The 14,545-nt window shown below is 35.7% G+C and overlaps 1 protein-coding gene across 11 annotated transcripts in view; it reads left to right on the top strand.

The window, feature by feature from the left end:
* Positions 1-14,545, top strand: part of UBR3 (ubiquitin protein ligase E3 component n-recognin 3) — a 109,566-nt gene that overhangs the window by 10,015 nt on the left and 85,006 nt on the right. For 8 of the 11 annotated variants that reach the window (XM_062604711.1, XM_062604709.1, XM_062604708.1 and 5 more), the window contains exons 2-6: positions 4,262-4,401; positions 4,809-4,967; positions 6,676-6,819; positions 7,425-7,474; positions 11,962-12,028. In XM_062604711.1, the coding sequence (XP_062460695.1) occupies positions 4,326-4,401; positions 4,809-4,967; positions 6,676-6,819; positions 7,425-7,474; positions 11,962-12,028 (496 nt within the window). In that variant the 5' untranslated portion in view covers positions 4,262-4,325. Of the gene's footprint in view, positions 1-4,261; positions 4,402-4,808; positions 4,968-6,675; positions 6,820-7,424; positions 7,475-11,961; positions 12,029-13,370; positions 13,476-14,545 lie in introns of those variants that run through there. The other 3 variants (XM_062604710.1, XM_062604714.1, XM_062604715.1) reach the window with 3 other exon arrangements.

Raw genomic sequence — 14,545 nt, 5'->3', positions numbered from 1 at the left:
GGGATGTAGTGGAAGGGAGAGCTGAGCAAATGTTCAAAAGCTGTAAAGGTGTGGTCTGGCTGGGACTGAAGGCATTTATCAGCTGCTGTAATAACTGGAGAAGTTTAAAATTTCTCCTTTGAGGTGAAGGAGGAGTTGGCTTCACAGGGAGCGTTCTATCTACCTAATGTGCTGGTTGGCCAGGGCAGCATCCTCCTATATTGCTGGGTTTTGGGGTTTTTGTCCTCTGTTTTGCTCCCTGTCATGTGAAACAAGTGAAGGGATGATGGCAGGATGATTTAGGGATTTCACTGTGATTTCAAGAAGGCAGGTCTGTGAGTGTTGGTGAATTTAAGCTGGCCCAATTAATTTTTATTTATTTTGAAAGTGAATAGCTGCTGCTAGCTTAGCTCCTGAACTGGTTTAATACAGGGTCAATCAAGTGCTAGTGCTGGAACAAATAAGAGGGCTGAAGACAGGCTGTGGCAGGACCGCCCTAGTTCAGTTTATGCAGTTGTGAAACTGTAGCTTGAAAGAAAGGAGTTACTTTACCTGCAGGCACTTGTAAAATACATTTTGGAAAATCACAGTAGAATTATTAAAGATGGAAAAATAGTAGGAGAGAGTGGAATCAATCTGGAAAGCCTAAAGTGAAGGTTGCTCGGAAGATGTTAATGCTGCTTATGTTAATAATAAGTGGTATTCCTTAGTCATGTAGATGTCAGCAATATTCTACATCTTACAAATAACATGCCAATGCAGAATAAGAAATTGCAGGAATTATTTTGAAGTTGTGTGGACAAGACCTCTTATCAAAGCTGGTTTTATTTAATTGCAGATTTTTTTGTTACTCTCTCCTTTTGCCATAATTAGTCTTGTCTTTTTGTGAAAAAGCTATTTCAAAAATAGTGAGCTGCACAGAAGAAAAACCCCAACAAACAAAAAAATCTCAACAGAATATACTTCTGAATTGGAGAAAAGAAGAAGGGAAAAAAAGATCAGGACTTTTTTTTCTCACCGTAGACTTGCATTTTTGTACTTTTGTGTTAGACATTTGGTGAGATAGAGCTTGAATATCTGTGGCTAATGAACTGGCACTCTCACTGAAATACTCCTATTCTTAAATCTCATTGGAGTATAATAGTAAAAATATTCACAAGGAAGACTGTATAGCGCAGTAAATGTGAAGTACTACAGATTAAATAGAAACTACATGCTTGTAAAAAAGTAATTTGCAATACTGAAATAATGTAATAAAGCTTAGGTGATTTAACAACTCAGGGTAATTTGTTATTTGTCTAGTCAGTCTTCCTCTCCATAATTATTTTTTAGCTTCTTCAGAAAACTGTTTCTTATCTAGATTATATTCACCTTTCATCACCCCCCTGTTAGAGACTTCTGCCTGCTTTGAGTGGTGTATTTCCAAAGCTTGATGTTACCAGGAGAGATTTGGAAAATACTCCTTTTTGTTGCTATTAAATTGCTATTTCAATAGTCTTGGGAGCATTTTGAAAGTACATTTACATAGACAATTCTTTAACTGAAACTGTGGTAAGGAAGGTCTTCTAGAAGTATAAGGTATTGATTATGGAATAGCTTTGGCTGCTGTTTGTCCAGTGAGTGTGTAACCCATTGAGAAGTTTGTCACAGGTATCTCTTTCTGCCTGTGTAAGAAGTTTCTACTTGTTTCTTTCTTGGCACAGCTTGGGGTTCTGGCTCTTCCGAAGTTCAAGCAGCTTCTGTTTTAACTCTGGAGATCTTCCAAGTCATTGTCTGGCATTTTGGTCAATATCTGTAGAAGAACTGTATAGTACTCTGTGGAGGCAGTAGTGCTTTGAGTAGAACAGAGTATTGGTATTTTAGGATTGTGGAAGTACCTTTGAGTGGCAGGGTTGGTTTTCCGTAATTCAGCATAAAACGGTGTCTCATGCGTGAATGTTATAAACTTGGGCTCAGTAAGATTTCTTCATCCGGATTTGTAAATAATACAGTCTGGGTTGCCTTTCTTGATCATTAGAGTAATTCTTGTCCTTGAAATTCAGTCTGGCCAATAGCTTGTCCAGTGGCAGGTCATGTCAGCAAGGAGGTGTTCTGTGGGTTAAAGAACAGTTACAATAGGATAGTGATTTTTGACAGTACTTTAATACTGTAGCCTTTGAGCCATAAATATAGAATATGGCTCATCTTGTAAAATGATACTGGCATTCCTACTTTAAGGTTTAGGGCCTGGTATGTAGAAATCATTCCCTGTTTGAAACTGCCGTAGTTTGTGCATGTGACAGTGAAAAGACATTTCCTTGTAGTAAATTGAATTTGGCTTCTGCCTTAATTTTTTCAGAATCTGTATTAATATAGTAATAATAGCACACTTTGTAAGTAGTGCTTTCTTGAGAATCTCAGGAGAAGACATGATTTTAAAGTTCAGTTACAGGATGTGTTAAAATTGGGATAATTCATAGGCTGATTCACAACTGCTATGCTGGCATAGGCTTCTTGGGGAGTAGAGCTTTTTATTTTCTAAGGAAGGAAGCTTTGTGCTTAGCAGAAACTGGGATTCAGAATGACTGCGTGTGAGTTTTATTACTGTGACTCCCTTAGCATGTATGTGATCATACAGCAAAAGCATTGGTTGAATGCAAAATATATTGGAGGGAACCAGGGGAAGTTATTAAAAAACCCCGCATAGTAATTCTTTGCTTATGTGTCTTTTAAGTATTTATTTACTTTTGATCCCTTCTTATAAGGATAGTGGTGAAAGGGAAACCAAATACCTTTAAGATAACAAACAAGGTAGCATATTGCAGCATAGATCAGGCCAGATTCGTGATTTTCTGGCACTTCAGGTTTCTATATGTGAATGGGACAAAAGTGAAAGACAGAAGTGAAAAAGTGAATGACTTTTCATAACTTCTGTAAATGTCATTTGCAAAGATGAATGATGAAAGTGAAAACCATCCATTTGTGCATTAACAGAAAGTTACCAGTCATCACTGAGCTTGTTCTGCCAGGCACTTCCCCCCCCCCCTCGGGGATGCTTAGGCTGTATATACAAACTGCAAATTATCTGGCTAGTCTTCTTACCTTTTAATTAAAAGTGTAATCTGTAATTAGCAAAGGAGAAGCTCTTGATCTTTAATCTTGCAAAGATGCCATCTGAACTGCTGGACTTCCATCCACCCCCTTTTTTGTTGTTGTTTTTTTTTTTCTTTTTATGTGTACCATAAATTCAGATTCTTGCTTTGTGTCTTCTGTTTCCTTCTTTTGAAAGTGAAAAAAGGTTCTCAAAGAAGAAAAGCTTATGTTGTAGAAAGTAGCAGGCTTCTTCTGGAATGTGTAGCATAGCAAATATAGTGGAGACATGAAAACAATTTTCATATTTAAACCTGAACCCATTTCCGAACCTTTGATCAAAAATTACTGGTAAAATCTAGTGAATCTTTCCAGTGAAAGTGGTGTGGTTTAGACTCTTTAGTTCTTGTCAGCTTCTTTGACATGGGTGAATAACTCTTTGATGCTGGTAAATGTTCTTTCTAAAAATAGATTTGGAACTGAAAAGTATTCAGTGACTCTTGAGTCAGGCTCATGTTAAGTCAGTGGGAAATCATTCTGTCTGCTCTAACGGGGTTTGGCTTAACCTCATGTCACTGTGCATTAGCTAAGCCTCAGCTACTACCATACAGGAATTTGCCAAGGAAGAAATGTTTTCTTTTCTTTTTAAATGAAACAGTTTGCACAATTTTTGTTTCTATCATCGTTTGATAAGTCAATCTTAGTTGTTATACATTTGAAATAAATACTGATCCTGCAATGTCTTAAGCTTTTGGGAGTTTTTTTTTTATTTAATGTCAAAAGACATTAAAAATGTCAGTAGCTGAATGAGGACTTGAAGACTCAGTCCAGCCCCCAACTATTTCACAGAAAGGGGAGGAACTGTTTCAGTTTGATATTTTCAATTAGTCTCTTTAGAAATTGGGAGTTATGTCTTGCTAAAAAAAAAAATTTAATTGTTCAGTGGAAGAAGCTTCTAGCATGTCTAGGAAGGAACTGGGATGTTAGATATGTGGACTCTGATAAGGGGAAAAAATGTGGCAACTTAATAATTTGCTGGACAGAGAAACAAAATGGGTTTGAAAATATTAGCTGGAATTTCAGATTGTCATTTCTGCCCCACTTTTAGTGTAAATGGATGCAGTATCTGAAAAATATAAAAAAAAATAATGATTTTCTAGTATATGTTCTGCTGAGCTGTGCTTGGCTAACGTTTTTCTCATCTGTTTTATAGGTTTTGTAAAAGACACCGGATTAAGTCAAATTCAAATGTTCCATGTGTCCCAAAAGACTTGTTGATGATGTCAGAATTAGTTCTTCCACAGTTCATCTTTAGTCTTATTCAGCACTTAAGAGAGGGGTATAATGAGCCTGGTATGTTTTCAATTTGCATGTGTCTAGTGTATCTTACCATGCTGCTCTCTCTTGCTTTGCAGTCTGTGAAGAAACAGTACATGAATACTGTATAGAATGCATGAATGCTATCTGTAGTTAATAGTACTTAATTTTGTACCTCTTTTCCTAACAAAGTTACTGCCTGGCTAGGTCATTTGATCTTTGTTCTCTGCTGAAGAGCTTCTTAAATACCTTAAAGGTTACCGAGCATTGTGTTGAGCTCTTCAAGGAAATTAAATTGGGATTAATTTGAAACTTGTACATGTGGATTTTAGAGCATTATTAGCACAATTTATTTTTTGGTGGTCATAGCTGTTCTGCCTTGTGAAGGTCTTGATCAAATTACATTACATTTACACCAAAAGTTCTTGTTGTGTGGTTTTCAGCTCTTGATCTGCCATCAGAGAAAGACCTTCATAAAATCCTCCAGGTTTTGGAGCCTCATGTTTCCTTTCTAGAAGACTTGACCAAAATGGGAGGAGCAATGCGATCAGTTCTTACCCAGGTTTTGACTAGCCAACAGTTCTACAAAGATCTTAGCTCTGGTATGTTTGTGTTATTTCTAATAACTAAATTTTCAAGTTATGGAGAATTTCAGGACATAAATTTTATTTATCAGTTTCTGCATGTTTTTATTTGACATCTCAAAACCCAGAAAAATGCATGTTTTTGCGGATACTTTTGTTGTTGATAGAAGGGGGGTGGGCTTCAGGAGCAACTAGAAACATTTGTCATTAAGAGCAAACCTCTTATCTTCTGTGTCCCAGATAACCGTATAAACATACTTAATTTCAAAAGAGTTCTTATAATGAAGTTGTTATCTTTAAAGTGAGGTGAACGTGGCAGCTTAGATCCTCCAAATAAGGCATATCAAGCTTATTCAAAGTGGAATATGTCTTATATAACTTTATGTCTTAAATAACTTATTTTGGGATCTGCTCTCACAGAAGTTACAGGAGGAGACCTGAATGGCAAAAGGCCATTGTGTGTCCTGTACTTCTGTGCAATGCTTTTTTATTTTTCTTTTCTTCCTTAAACCTCCTCCCTCTTCCCAATTATATATTGCATCCTGTACCAAATCATAATGAATCTGAAAAAATTGGGCAGTCACTATTAACTCCATACCACCTAGTATAAATTAACTCCATCTTACTTTGTTGGAATTAGAAAGTGTCTTTTTTTGAGTACTTTGCATACTTCCTTTGCATAGGTATGAAACAAATAGTAATTACTGTAGATTTAAGTTGCTGTAACTGGCTTGGGCAGCAGGTAGTTGTAGAACAGGCAATTGCCAAGTCATTATTTGGAAGGAGAAACGCTTGGGAATGCTGCCTCAGGGACAGTTGTCTGTATTCTGTTTCCTTCCTCTTTTTCACTCCTGTTTAATGATATTTGATTGAGAGAAATTTAATGACTTCTCTTTTCCTATATGCAATGAATTTCCTGAGATAGAAAAGTGGAGAGGCAATGGGAAGTAAGGCATTCTTATCTGGACTTCTGGAATGGAGAATATGTGTGCAGGAGTAGGTACAGTTTCTGGGTAGGGAAAGGAAAGAAAGGGATTTTAGAGCAAAACATGTCCTTTTGGCTTCAAATGCAAAAGGGGCACAGCGAGAAAGATGCCATCATCTTTTTCATGTTTTCTTTTCCTTCAACAATTGGCAGAATTTGCTCTTCTACAGTTTATTTTTTCCTTCTGTAACAAACGTGTTGAGTTTTTTTGGTCCATTTCTTTGTGGAAAATTTTATATCCTGAGTGTCCAGTGTGACTTTGCTTCATCAAACAGTTGCAATTATGTTACCTTTATGAATAGTCTTTGTTAATTGCAGCTGTCAGAACTTGAACTTTGAAAGAAAAATTCCAAATATTAGAAATCATACCTGGTGTGTTACCATTACTGTTTTTTTTTGTTTTTTTTTTTTCCCCATGGGAAATTGTAGATCCCTGTCCTTCTGGTCCAAAACCAACCAAATCCTTTTTTTGCTTTAGTGTTAATGATGGCAGTGCTGATAAAACAGAAATGAAGTACATCATTTAGAAGAAAACACTGTGTTGGAAGGCAAAAACTGTGGAGGTTTCTTGTCTTTTAGATTTCAGTTCATTAGTTGAAAAAACTTCTTAGCTTTTACATCTCATAATTATACAGCTTATTAAAACATTGTGGACCATTTTTTAACTTGCTTTTATTGAATATAGAATATATGAACCAAGTAGCTGTTGTACATTAATGCTGTTTTACGTATGTATTTAAGGTGTTGGAGAGAATGCATGTGCAAAGAAAAGTCATGAAAAGTACCTCATTGCTTTGAAAGGCTCTGGACTGGCATTTCCTGAGGATAAAATTGCATGTGGTATGCAGGAACAAGGAGCTGGAACTAGCACATTAGCAGTTCAAGGTTTGTGTAGAAAAATATATTAAGAGAAGATTTTACTATTGTTGCTTTTGATATAAATTGTTTAGTTTATTGAAACAAACAAAACAAAAACAACAAACAACCCAAACCAAATCTTATTAAAGCTTAAGGAATTACCTGCTATTTAGTGCACCATCAAATTACAGGACTCATTTTAATTCTGTCAACAAAGCTAAACATGTTAACTTTTTGTTGCTAATATACTAAGCATCATTTCCCAATCATAGCATTAGTGGAATTTGAGTAGGCAAGATGAAATTGCTCATAGTGGAATTTTGTCACGGCAACTGAGTTAAGCCCCCTATTCTTACAAAAGTGCTGTGGATTTTTTTTTTTTTTTTAATCACTGAAGGCCATCAGAGTTTTCTGCAATTTCTGAAAGAACACATCTTTGTTAACTCAGTATGTTGAAGTTTGCATTGATTTCGTATTGGTTGGAAGTCTTACTCCAACTTCTCAGTCCACTGCTGTGTATCTTTTAAAAAAAGTTAATGTAGTGTTCATTTCATACTGGCTCATTAAATATCATAAACTCTTTTCAGTTTAAGACTTACAAAAGGAATATCTGAATTTTTTTATTTCAAAAGGTTTAGCAGGTGCTACAGCAACATCAGGACAAGGGGATTCTTCAGATGAGGTGAGACTGTTTTTAAAGACTATAATGAACTGCAATGGAGTATTAAATGGAGAGAATGCTTGCAGCCAAATCCCACAAACCTTAAATCTTCCGTCTACCACATATTCTCTCCATTTTAATAATTAGGAATAAATGAGATATAAAGGAATAGATCTTATGCCTTTGATTTACTAAGGATCTTTTGAAAAATCCTTATTTTTGCTAATACTATTTCAGTTTAATATGTGTATGTAATGTAGAAGAAACTTGTTTAGGTAGTTCAAAAATCACTATCAAGTAAATTGGGCTTGATTAAAGCTAACTTACAGCGTGTGATGCTGTGAATGGTGTTAGCAATTTTTGGCACTTGAGAATCCAGCTGAACTGGTGATAGCAGCAGTGAGAATTTCTCTGTAGATAAATTCCCATGTGTAGACTTGACCTTACTTAACAAATACATTGAGTGGGAGTGAAAAGGAGGGAATCTCCCTTAAGATTGAGCTGTAATAAATATATGAAGTTTAAGGAGGGAAGTTTAATTCAGGTAGAGTTACTGTATCAATTTATTCTCAGTTTGTTTTTTTTCCCTACTATTTAAAACCCAATTTCAACTTGTAAGTCTTAGCATCCATTCTTGTAGAACAATATAACAAACTTTAAATAATGTAAAGTATACTTTTTGTAGGATCTTTGCTTACGTTGAATTCTGTGTGAGCAAGTGTTGAAGTAAAACCAATTGTTTGTGTCTGTCTAAAGCAGTTGTATGACTTATTTGCCTCTGTCACGAGCACAACAGCATCTGTTACGCTTTCTGCAGTGCTATTTATAATTTGGCATTTTTCAGAGTATTGCTTGCTGTTTTTTCACCATCACTTGACAAATAAACAAACAAACCCAAACAAACCCCAAACCAACCACAAAAGATTGTTGACTATCCCTTATAAGGACCATGAAAGAAGGTGGCAATTCAAGTTAATGTTAATAACCTCATGTAGTATTTTCAGATAAACTTTCAATGGCTCAACATGCTTCTCTGTATTTTACTCCTGTAAGTGATGAGGAGAGAGGAATAAACTGAAGTTGTTCAGAGTCTGAAGAGAGACTGGATATTGCTGATGTTTCTTTTGTGACTACAGGAGGGAGGTGGCAACAGGTGTATTTTGGGGAGAATATATTTTTTTACAGGGCAAATACTTTTTTTCTAGGAAAAGATATTTTAAGAATAAATAAAGGGAGGAATTACAGCAACTGTGTTATAACTTGCTAGTTAAAGATACCTGTTGTGTAGAGATTTTTCTTTCTGATCTCCAGGATATAAAGGTATTTTATTATGTTACTGCAGATGTGGGTTTTCTAGATTGAAATCCTGCATATACTCACATACCTGGAATCAATTTTAAGATGTTAATTAAATTATACCTTGTAAAGAAGCACAAGAGCCTATTTTGAAATCTGTATTTAGAAAATTTTTAAAAGTAATTAGGAAATAACATAGCGCTAAAACATTAAGCACTCAAAAAATTAGGTGTTTCTTAGTATTTTCACTTCTGAATTTTCCTTTCATGTCTTCAATAAAATCTCATTGATACAATATGGGATGCAATTAGAAATAATGTCAACCCTCTGTGGCATCTCTGGAGAAAGTGAATTTTTTATTTTACAGTATTTTTTCTAATAATGGTCTGCTTGACAAATATGAATTGCTGAAAGTAAATCCAGTCCTTTCATCCAAAAGCCAAAACAGAACAGTGCAGGTGGGAGGCTGAAATGCTGATGAGAAAAATGATGTTACTAGAGAAAGGAGAAAAAAGTTACTTTGTTTTGACTTCTCTTCCTCTACCCTGAACTCCCCTGTAAGTTACAAAGCGCATATAAAGCTTTTGTAATGCCTTACTGTACTCTGTTACAGCAGAGTAAAACTGTGTTCTAATTAAAAAGTGTGGCAAGAGTCTGCTTTTAACTGGATTTTCTTCCTCTGGTATTTAAGATGAATTTAGAAAGGTTAATATTATTTTCTTACCAAGTAAGTCTTAAAAGTAGCGTTGCTTCACAGAAGAAAGGCTAGATTACCAAATGTATATAGGCTACAAATTAGAGCAGTGCTTCTGCAGGGTACTAAACAGCTTGAAAAGTTTTGCATAGTTTGATATTTAGTTTCACTTCCACAATAGTAGATAGTTCTAAGATAAAAATAAATCTGAAGGATTGATTTATCCTGAGATTGTTAGAGGTTGTTCCTCCCCCACCAGTAGTATAGGCTTACTTGCGCTCTATTTCTTAAATAGTTTGTGTTACATCTTGTAGTATTTTGTAGAGAACTCGCTATTAATTTCTTTTGTTAGCTTTTCTTTCTCATGTTTTCCTTTTGTGCAAAAGGAGAAAAAAAGTCCTGTCTAAACCTGTCCTCCTACTTAAGAAATTTTTACATTCCAAGGAATCACTTTTACTACAGTGACAAATAAACCTTTTTTTGATATGTGTTTTTGGCTGCCCTTGTAGTTTACTCAGCACTGAATGCTGTATTACTCAGTTAATATACTTGTTGGTTCCAATTGCTGTTTAATGTAATCATACAAAAATCAATGTATGGTATATAATATTTGAAGTTTATTATTTGTGTTTACAACAGATATGGCACAACATATTGTTAAATATTGTTGGCATATTGTTAAATATTATGTTAAGTAAACCTACGTAGATCTTTGCTGTTATGCAGGTATATTTAGACAGCATTGTCCAATGGGTAAAAATAAGGTGTTTTGCTTACTCATTCTCTTACTCTTTATCCCTGGGCTTGTCAGACACTATGTGACCTAGCACTCTCAATCTCAATGCTGTCAAAACTCCTGCACTGACATTAAGATGTCATCCTACCTTACTTAAGCAATGGAAGCCAACTGTCTAACATTATGGAGGGGAAAAAAAAAGTTATCAAGAAAGCATTTCTCATAAGTCACTCAATTTTTCTTCTTTTTATTGAAATCACTTCAAAAGTTGTGATAAAGACTTAGATGTTTACATTTTTCTCCTACTGCATTTTATTTGCCAGAGCAGTGATGTTGGAGGCTAGAATCCAACACATTAATCACAAATTGTATACACAAATGCACTGTTTTCTGGTTAAGGCCCATCTAGCAATTCTCTGGATTAACTGAGGCTGCTGAAGCAGTCTTGAGACTTCCAGCTATCAGCTTTCTAGCTACAGGAATTTAGATGCCTCTTCTTCAGGGCAGGAGACTTACGTCGCAGAGTCTTGTAGTGTATCAGCAGGTCTGATGTTTGCTTTAGAGTACTTGGCCCCCCTGATGGGGGAGTGGGCAGTGGCAACATCTTGAGAATTGTCTGGCTCCCAGTTGAAGTACAAAAGTTGCATGTGTTCACAAAGACCATAGGACACCTAAGAGTTCAAATGTTTGTCCATCTTAAAATGAATTTTCAGATGGTGGTACTGAAAAAGGGTAGGAAAATTCAGACTTTTCATGAATATGAAACTTTTGGTCAGTCCTTGGATATAAAATATGAATAAACTTTCTTCCCAATGAAGGACAGTAACTTCCTGAGTATCAGGTTCTTTATCATTGTAGTGAAGTTTGGTTGTAAAATAGGGCATTTGCTAAGAGGAGAATGACATTGATGACTTAGTTTCAGTACTAGATATCTGCATTAATGATACTCCATATTACTCAATATTAGATCCAGTAGGAATCTTTATTTCCACTGTTGCATTAGGACTATTACCACTGTTGGTAAAGATCCATGCAGCATTTAATATAGTCTTGCAATTCTTTTTTCACATTCTTTTTTCTTTTTTAACGCCTAGTGTTAGATTTTGTAAAGTGGTGGTGATGGTGTTTTTAACTTGCATTTTGTTTTGGAACCTTTACTGTTTTGTTTGCAGAGCGCCTTGAAAGCTTCAGATGACAAGTGCCTGTGTAAAGTGTTTGCATTATTCTGTAGGGAACAAGCAATTAGAATTCAGCAATTAGATTTGACCTCTTAAAGGTGTCAAAAATACTTTATTCTTGCATGAAAACTTTTATATTGATTAGGGAATGTATAGCTAAATGCCTATGTTGCCAACTCTAATAGTCAACATGTTGGCTGCTTTTTCTTTTGGGAAACAAAAAACTCCAAACCCTACAGATGAATGAGGTGAAACCTTGGATGTGCAACAGTTAAGATTTTTGTAGCATTAAATGTTTTTGTAGCAATCAGTTTCAGAAATCAAAGCAAGAAACATTACAAAGTTAATTAAATAGATGAAGCTGTCTGAACTTGCAGATAGTAATGTTGCCTGTAGGGGAAAAAAGGCAAATTAAAAAAAAATGTGATTTCTTTTCTATGGAGTTGCATGGAGTCGATTGGTTCCTGTCAACAGTAAAAGTAGTTTTCTGGTATATTTGGGATTTTCTGTTTTAGCTTGATAGTTAAACCAGAATTTTGAGAGCATACCATCTCTTGGCAATAACATTCTAAATATACCATTATCAATTTTTTAAACTCTTCAGGAGGACCAGGATGGTAGCCAAGGTGTGGGCAAGCGCAAGAGGGTGAAACTAAGCAGCACCACCAAAGGTATTTATAAAGTACTGATCTCAGTTTATCATATTTGCTTTCTGTCTATCTGAAAAATTAACTAGGGATATCTGTTCACTTCCCAAGCACTGGAGTGCTGCATGTGACAGGTGTTAAACACAGCAAAATCTAAAAAAGAGTAGCAAGTGAAATTGTGGTAATTGGCAACTTTCCCTTGAGTGAGTACCACTATCTGGGACTCTGTTTGAGCAGTCATTTTGTCACCTTCATGTCGTAAGTAGACTTCTAAAAATTCATTCCATTTTCACTGCGTGGCTGACAAAGTTGCAGTGCAACTTAGCAAACAAGTTTTTTGATGTATTTGTTCTTAACAATTACTTTTTTCATTACACTCCTGTACAGTATGGATGTATTCTCAGGCAGGCAGGAGTGGTTCTTTTTCGTTCTGGTTGGTCTTCGTCTACTCTTCTAGTGATGTTTAAGAAAAGATACTTGAATCAAGTCCTGTTTGAAACCACTTCATTGTTTTCCTAGATTGAAATTAGTCCTCTGTGCGATTTCTAGTCCAACATGAGCAGCACTTACATTGAGGTCAGAGCAAGTTCTAATTCAATAATGGCCATAGGCTAGAGGCAAGGTAGCCCTATCCTGTGCTGTCCTTGTCAATTTTTTGTGCTAAAGTGTTTAGTAATAATACTAAAAATATTATTTTTATTATTGAAGCACTTTTTGTTTTTGTGGGGGTTTTATTTTGTTGTTTTTAATTATGAGTATGAAGAGACTGATAAAAGCAGAACAAAGAAATTGCAAGTCTAGAGAAAAGAACATTCAGGTAGAAAACCTTCAGGTGAAAGTTGGAATTAAACTTCTGGAAAAGCTTTGAGTTGAAAGTTTGGAACTTGAATTTGAAATGCAAGGTCTCATGAGGTCAGTAAAGAGGTTGGAAGGTGTTGTGAGGAGTATGTGAAAGTAAGATTGTTTCTGGTGGTTTCAGATTGAAGGAATAAGATTGGGAAGCTGGAAAACCAGCTAATTGGTTTTGCAACAATGGTGTTAAGAGGCAATCTTGGAAATGGTGTGTGAAAGATTGTGACAGAGAATAATAGTGTGGAAGAAGAGGTAGTTTTGGGGAAATGCAGGAAACTTACAGACATCCAAGGGAAGCTCTCTTACTTGAATTTTTGAGGCAGTTGGATTGTCTAAAAGATAAGTTAGAGTCAGGTAACAAGAAAAAAAGTTGAGTTTCTCTGATTCATAACTGATTAGGGGAAATAGGCAGGGAGGACGTTCAGGTTTAGAAGGTACCATATCTGAAAACCAGTATCAGCAATGGCATTTCAGGAAAAGGGATACTTTAATTCAACATTTGATTTCCCCCCAGGATTGTAGTCTTCCCCCTCTGAGGCATCCCAATATGGACTGTGCTCATGATGTTGATAGCTTCTAGTATGAGCCCCAGAGGAGGGAGTCTGCCAATGGGGGAAGGGTAAGTATCTGTTTTTATTAAATATTGAATAGTTTTCTGAAGTTTTCAGTATTCATATTTTATGTCCAGTAGGGTATAAAATAAGAGTATGAAAAGAAAATTTTAGAAAACTGAGTATTGAATAAAAACAGATTTACCTTTTCCGTACAAGCAGACTCCCAGTCCCATCATAGGTCTGTAGTGGTACTGTCTTCATAGAGCCTTATTTATATACTGGGGATATCTTAGAATGCAAGACTTGTGTTCTAGAGAGATGTTTGCAGCAATTTCTGGGGTTTTCTGTGGCACTAGGAAAGAACAAAAGGTGTCATTAAAGAAAATAAAGGTTTTATGCTGAGGTTCATTGATACAGGTATAAGACTGAGTATTGAGAGGATTTTTATTTTACTCTTTTAAAATCTGCATCCATCTGAAGGACCAGATGTTTAAGGTAATTTTAAACCCACAGGCACTATTGACTTATTTTTTAAAAATATTATTTGGTGAAAGAAATTCAGACTCATGTGGCACTTTTCACAAGAGCAGGGACATGAGTCCCGGTGTTCTTGGCAAATTTTCCAAGTTGAGTAAGAGCATTCTGCCTACTTAAATTCTGTAGCAAGTATAAGTGTATATATATTCTGTTCCTGCCTGAAACTGCTGCATAAGGAATTTGGTACGTGCTGTTCAGTTGTGATACATGTCAGAGAAAGGTGCACGTGAGTGACAGATGAGGTGGTGTGCCACTTGTCTCCATGCCTGGTGTTCTTACTCAGTGGTATTTTGCATGTACCTAAACCGGTGCTGCTGTTCTGTGGAAAGAGGACTTCAGTTTGCCTGGCTACCAAGCTTTCACGGGCAGTAAAATCTCTTACACAATTTCTTAGCAAGAGACAAGGAAGAGAACATAAACAATCATTGTATGTTTGCTGCAATAGGTGATGTGTAATGCTTTACAAACACTTTAAAATCTTTCAGGATTCTGTGAAGGTAATTTTTTATTTCGATGCTTACAGAATGTATTGGATAAAACACATTCTTGTCTTTGTGTGGCTTGCTAGAGTCTTGAGGAGATCCCTGAAATTTAAATT

This window comes from Pezoporus occidentalis, unplaced genomic scaffold (genome assembly GCF_034315485.1).
Source record: "Pezoporus occidentalis ecotype Australia unplaced genomic scaffold, CSIRO_AGI_Poc_V1 ctg88, whole genome shotgun sequence".
Taxonomy (NCBI): Eukaryota; Metazoa; Chordata; class Aves; order Psittaciformes; family Psittacidae; genus Pezoporus; species Pezoporus occidentalis.
Note: the sequence above shows the minus strand (reverse complement) of the source record. Positions and strands in the feature narration are given on the sequence as shown.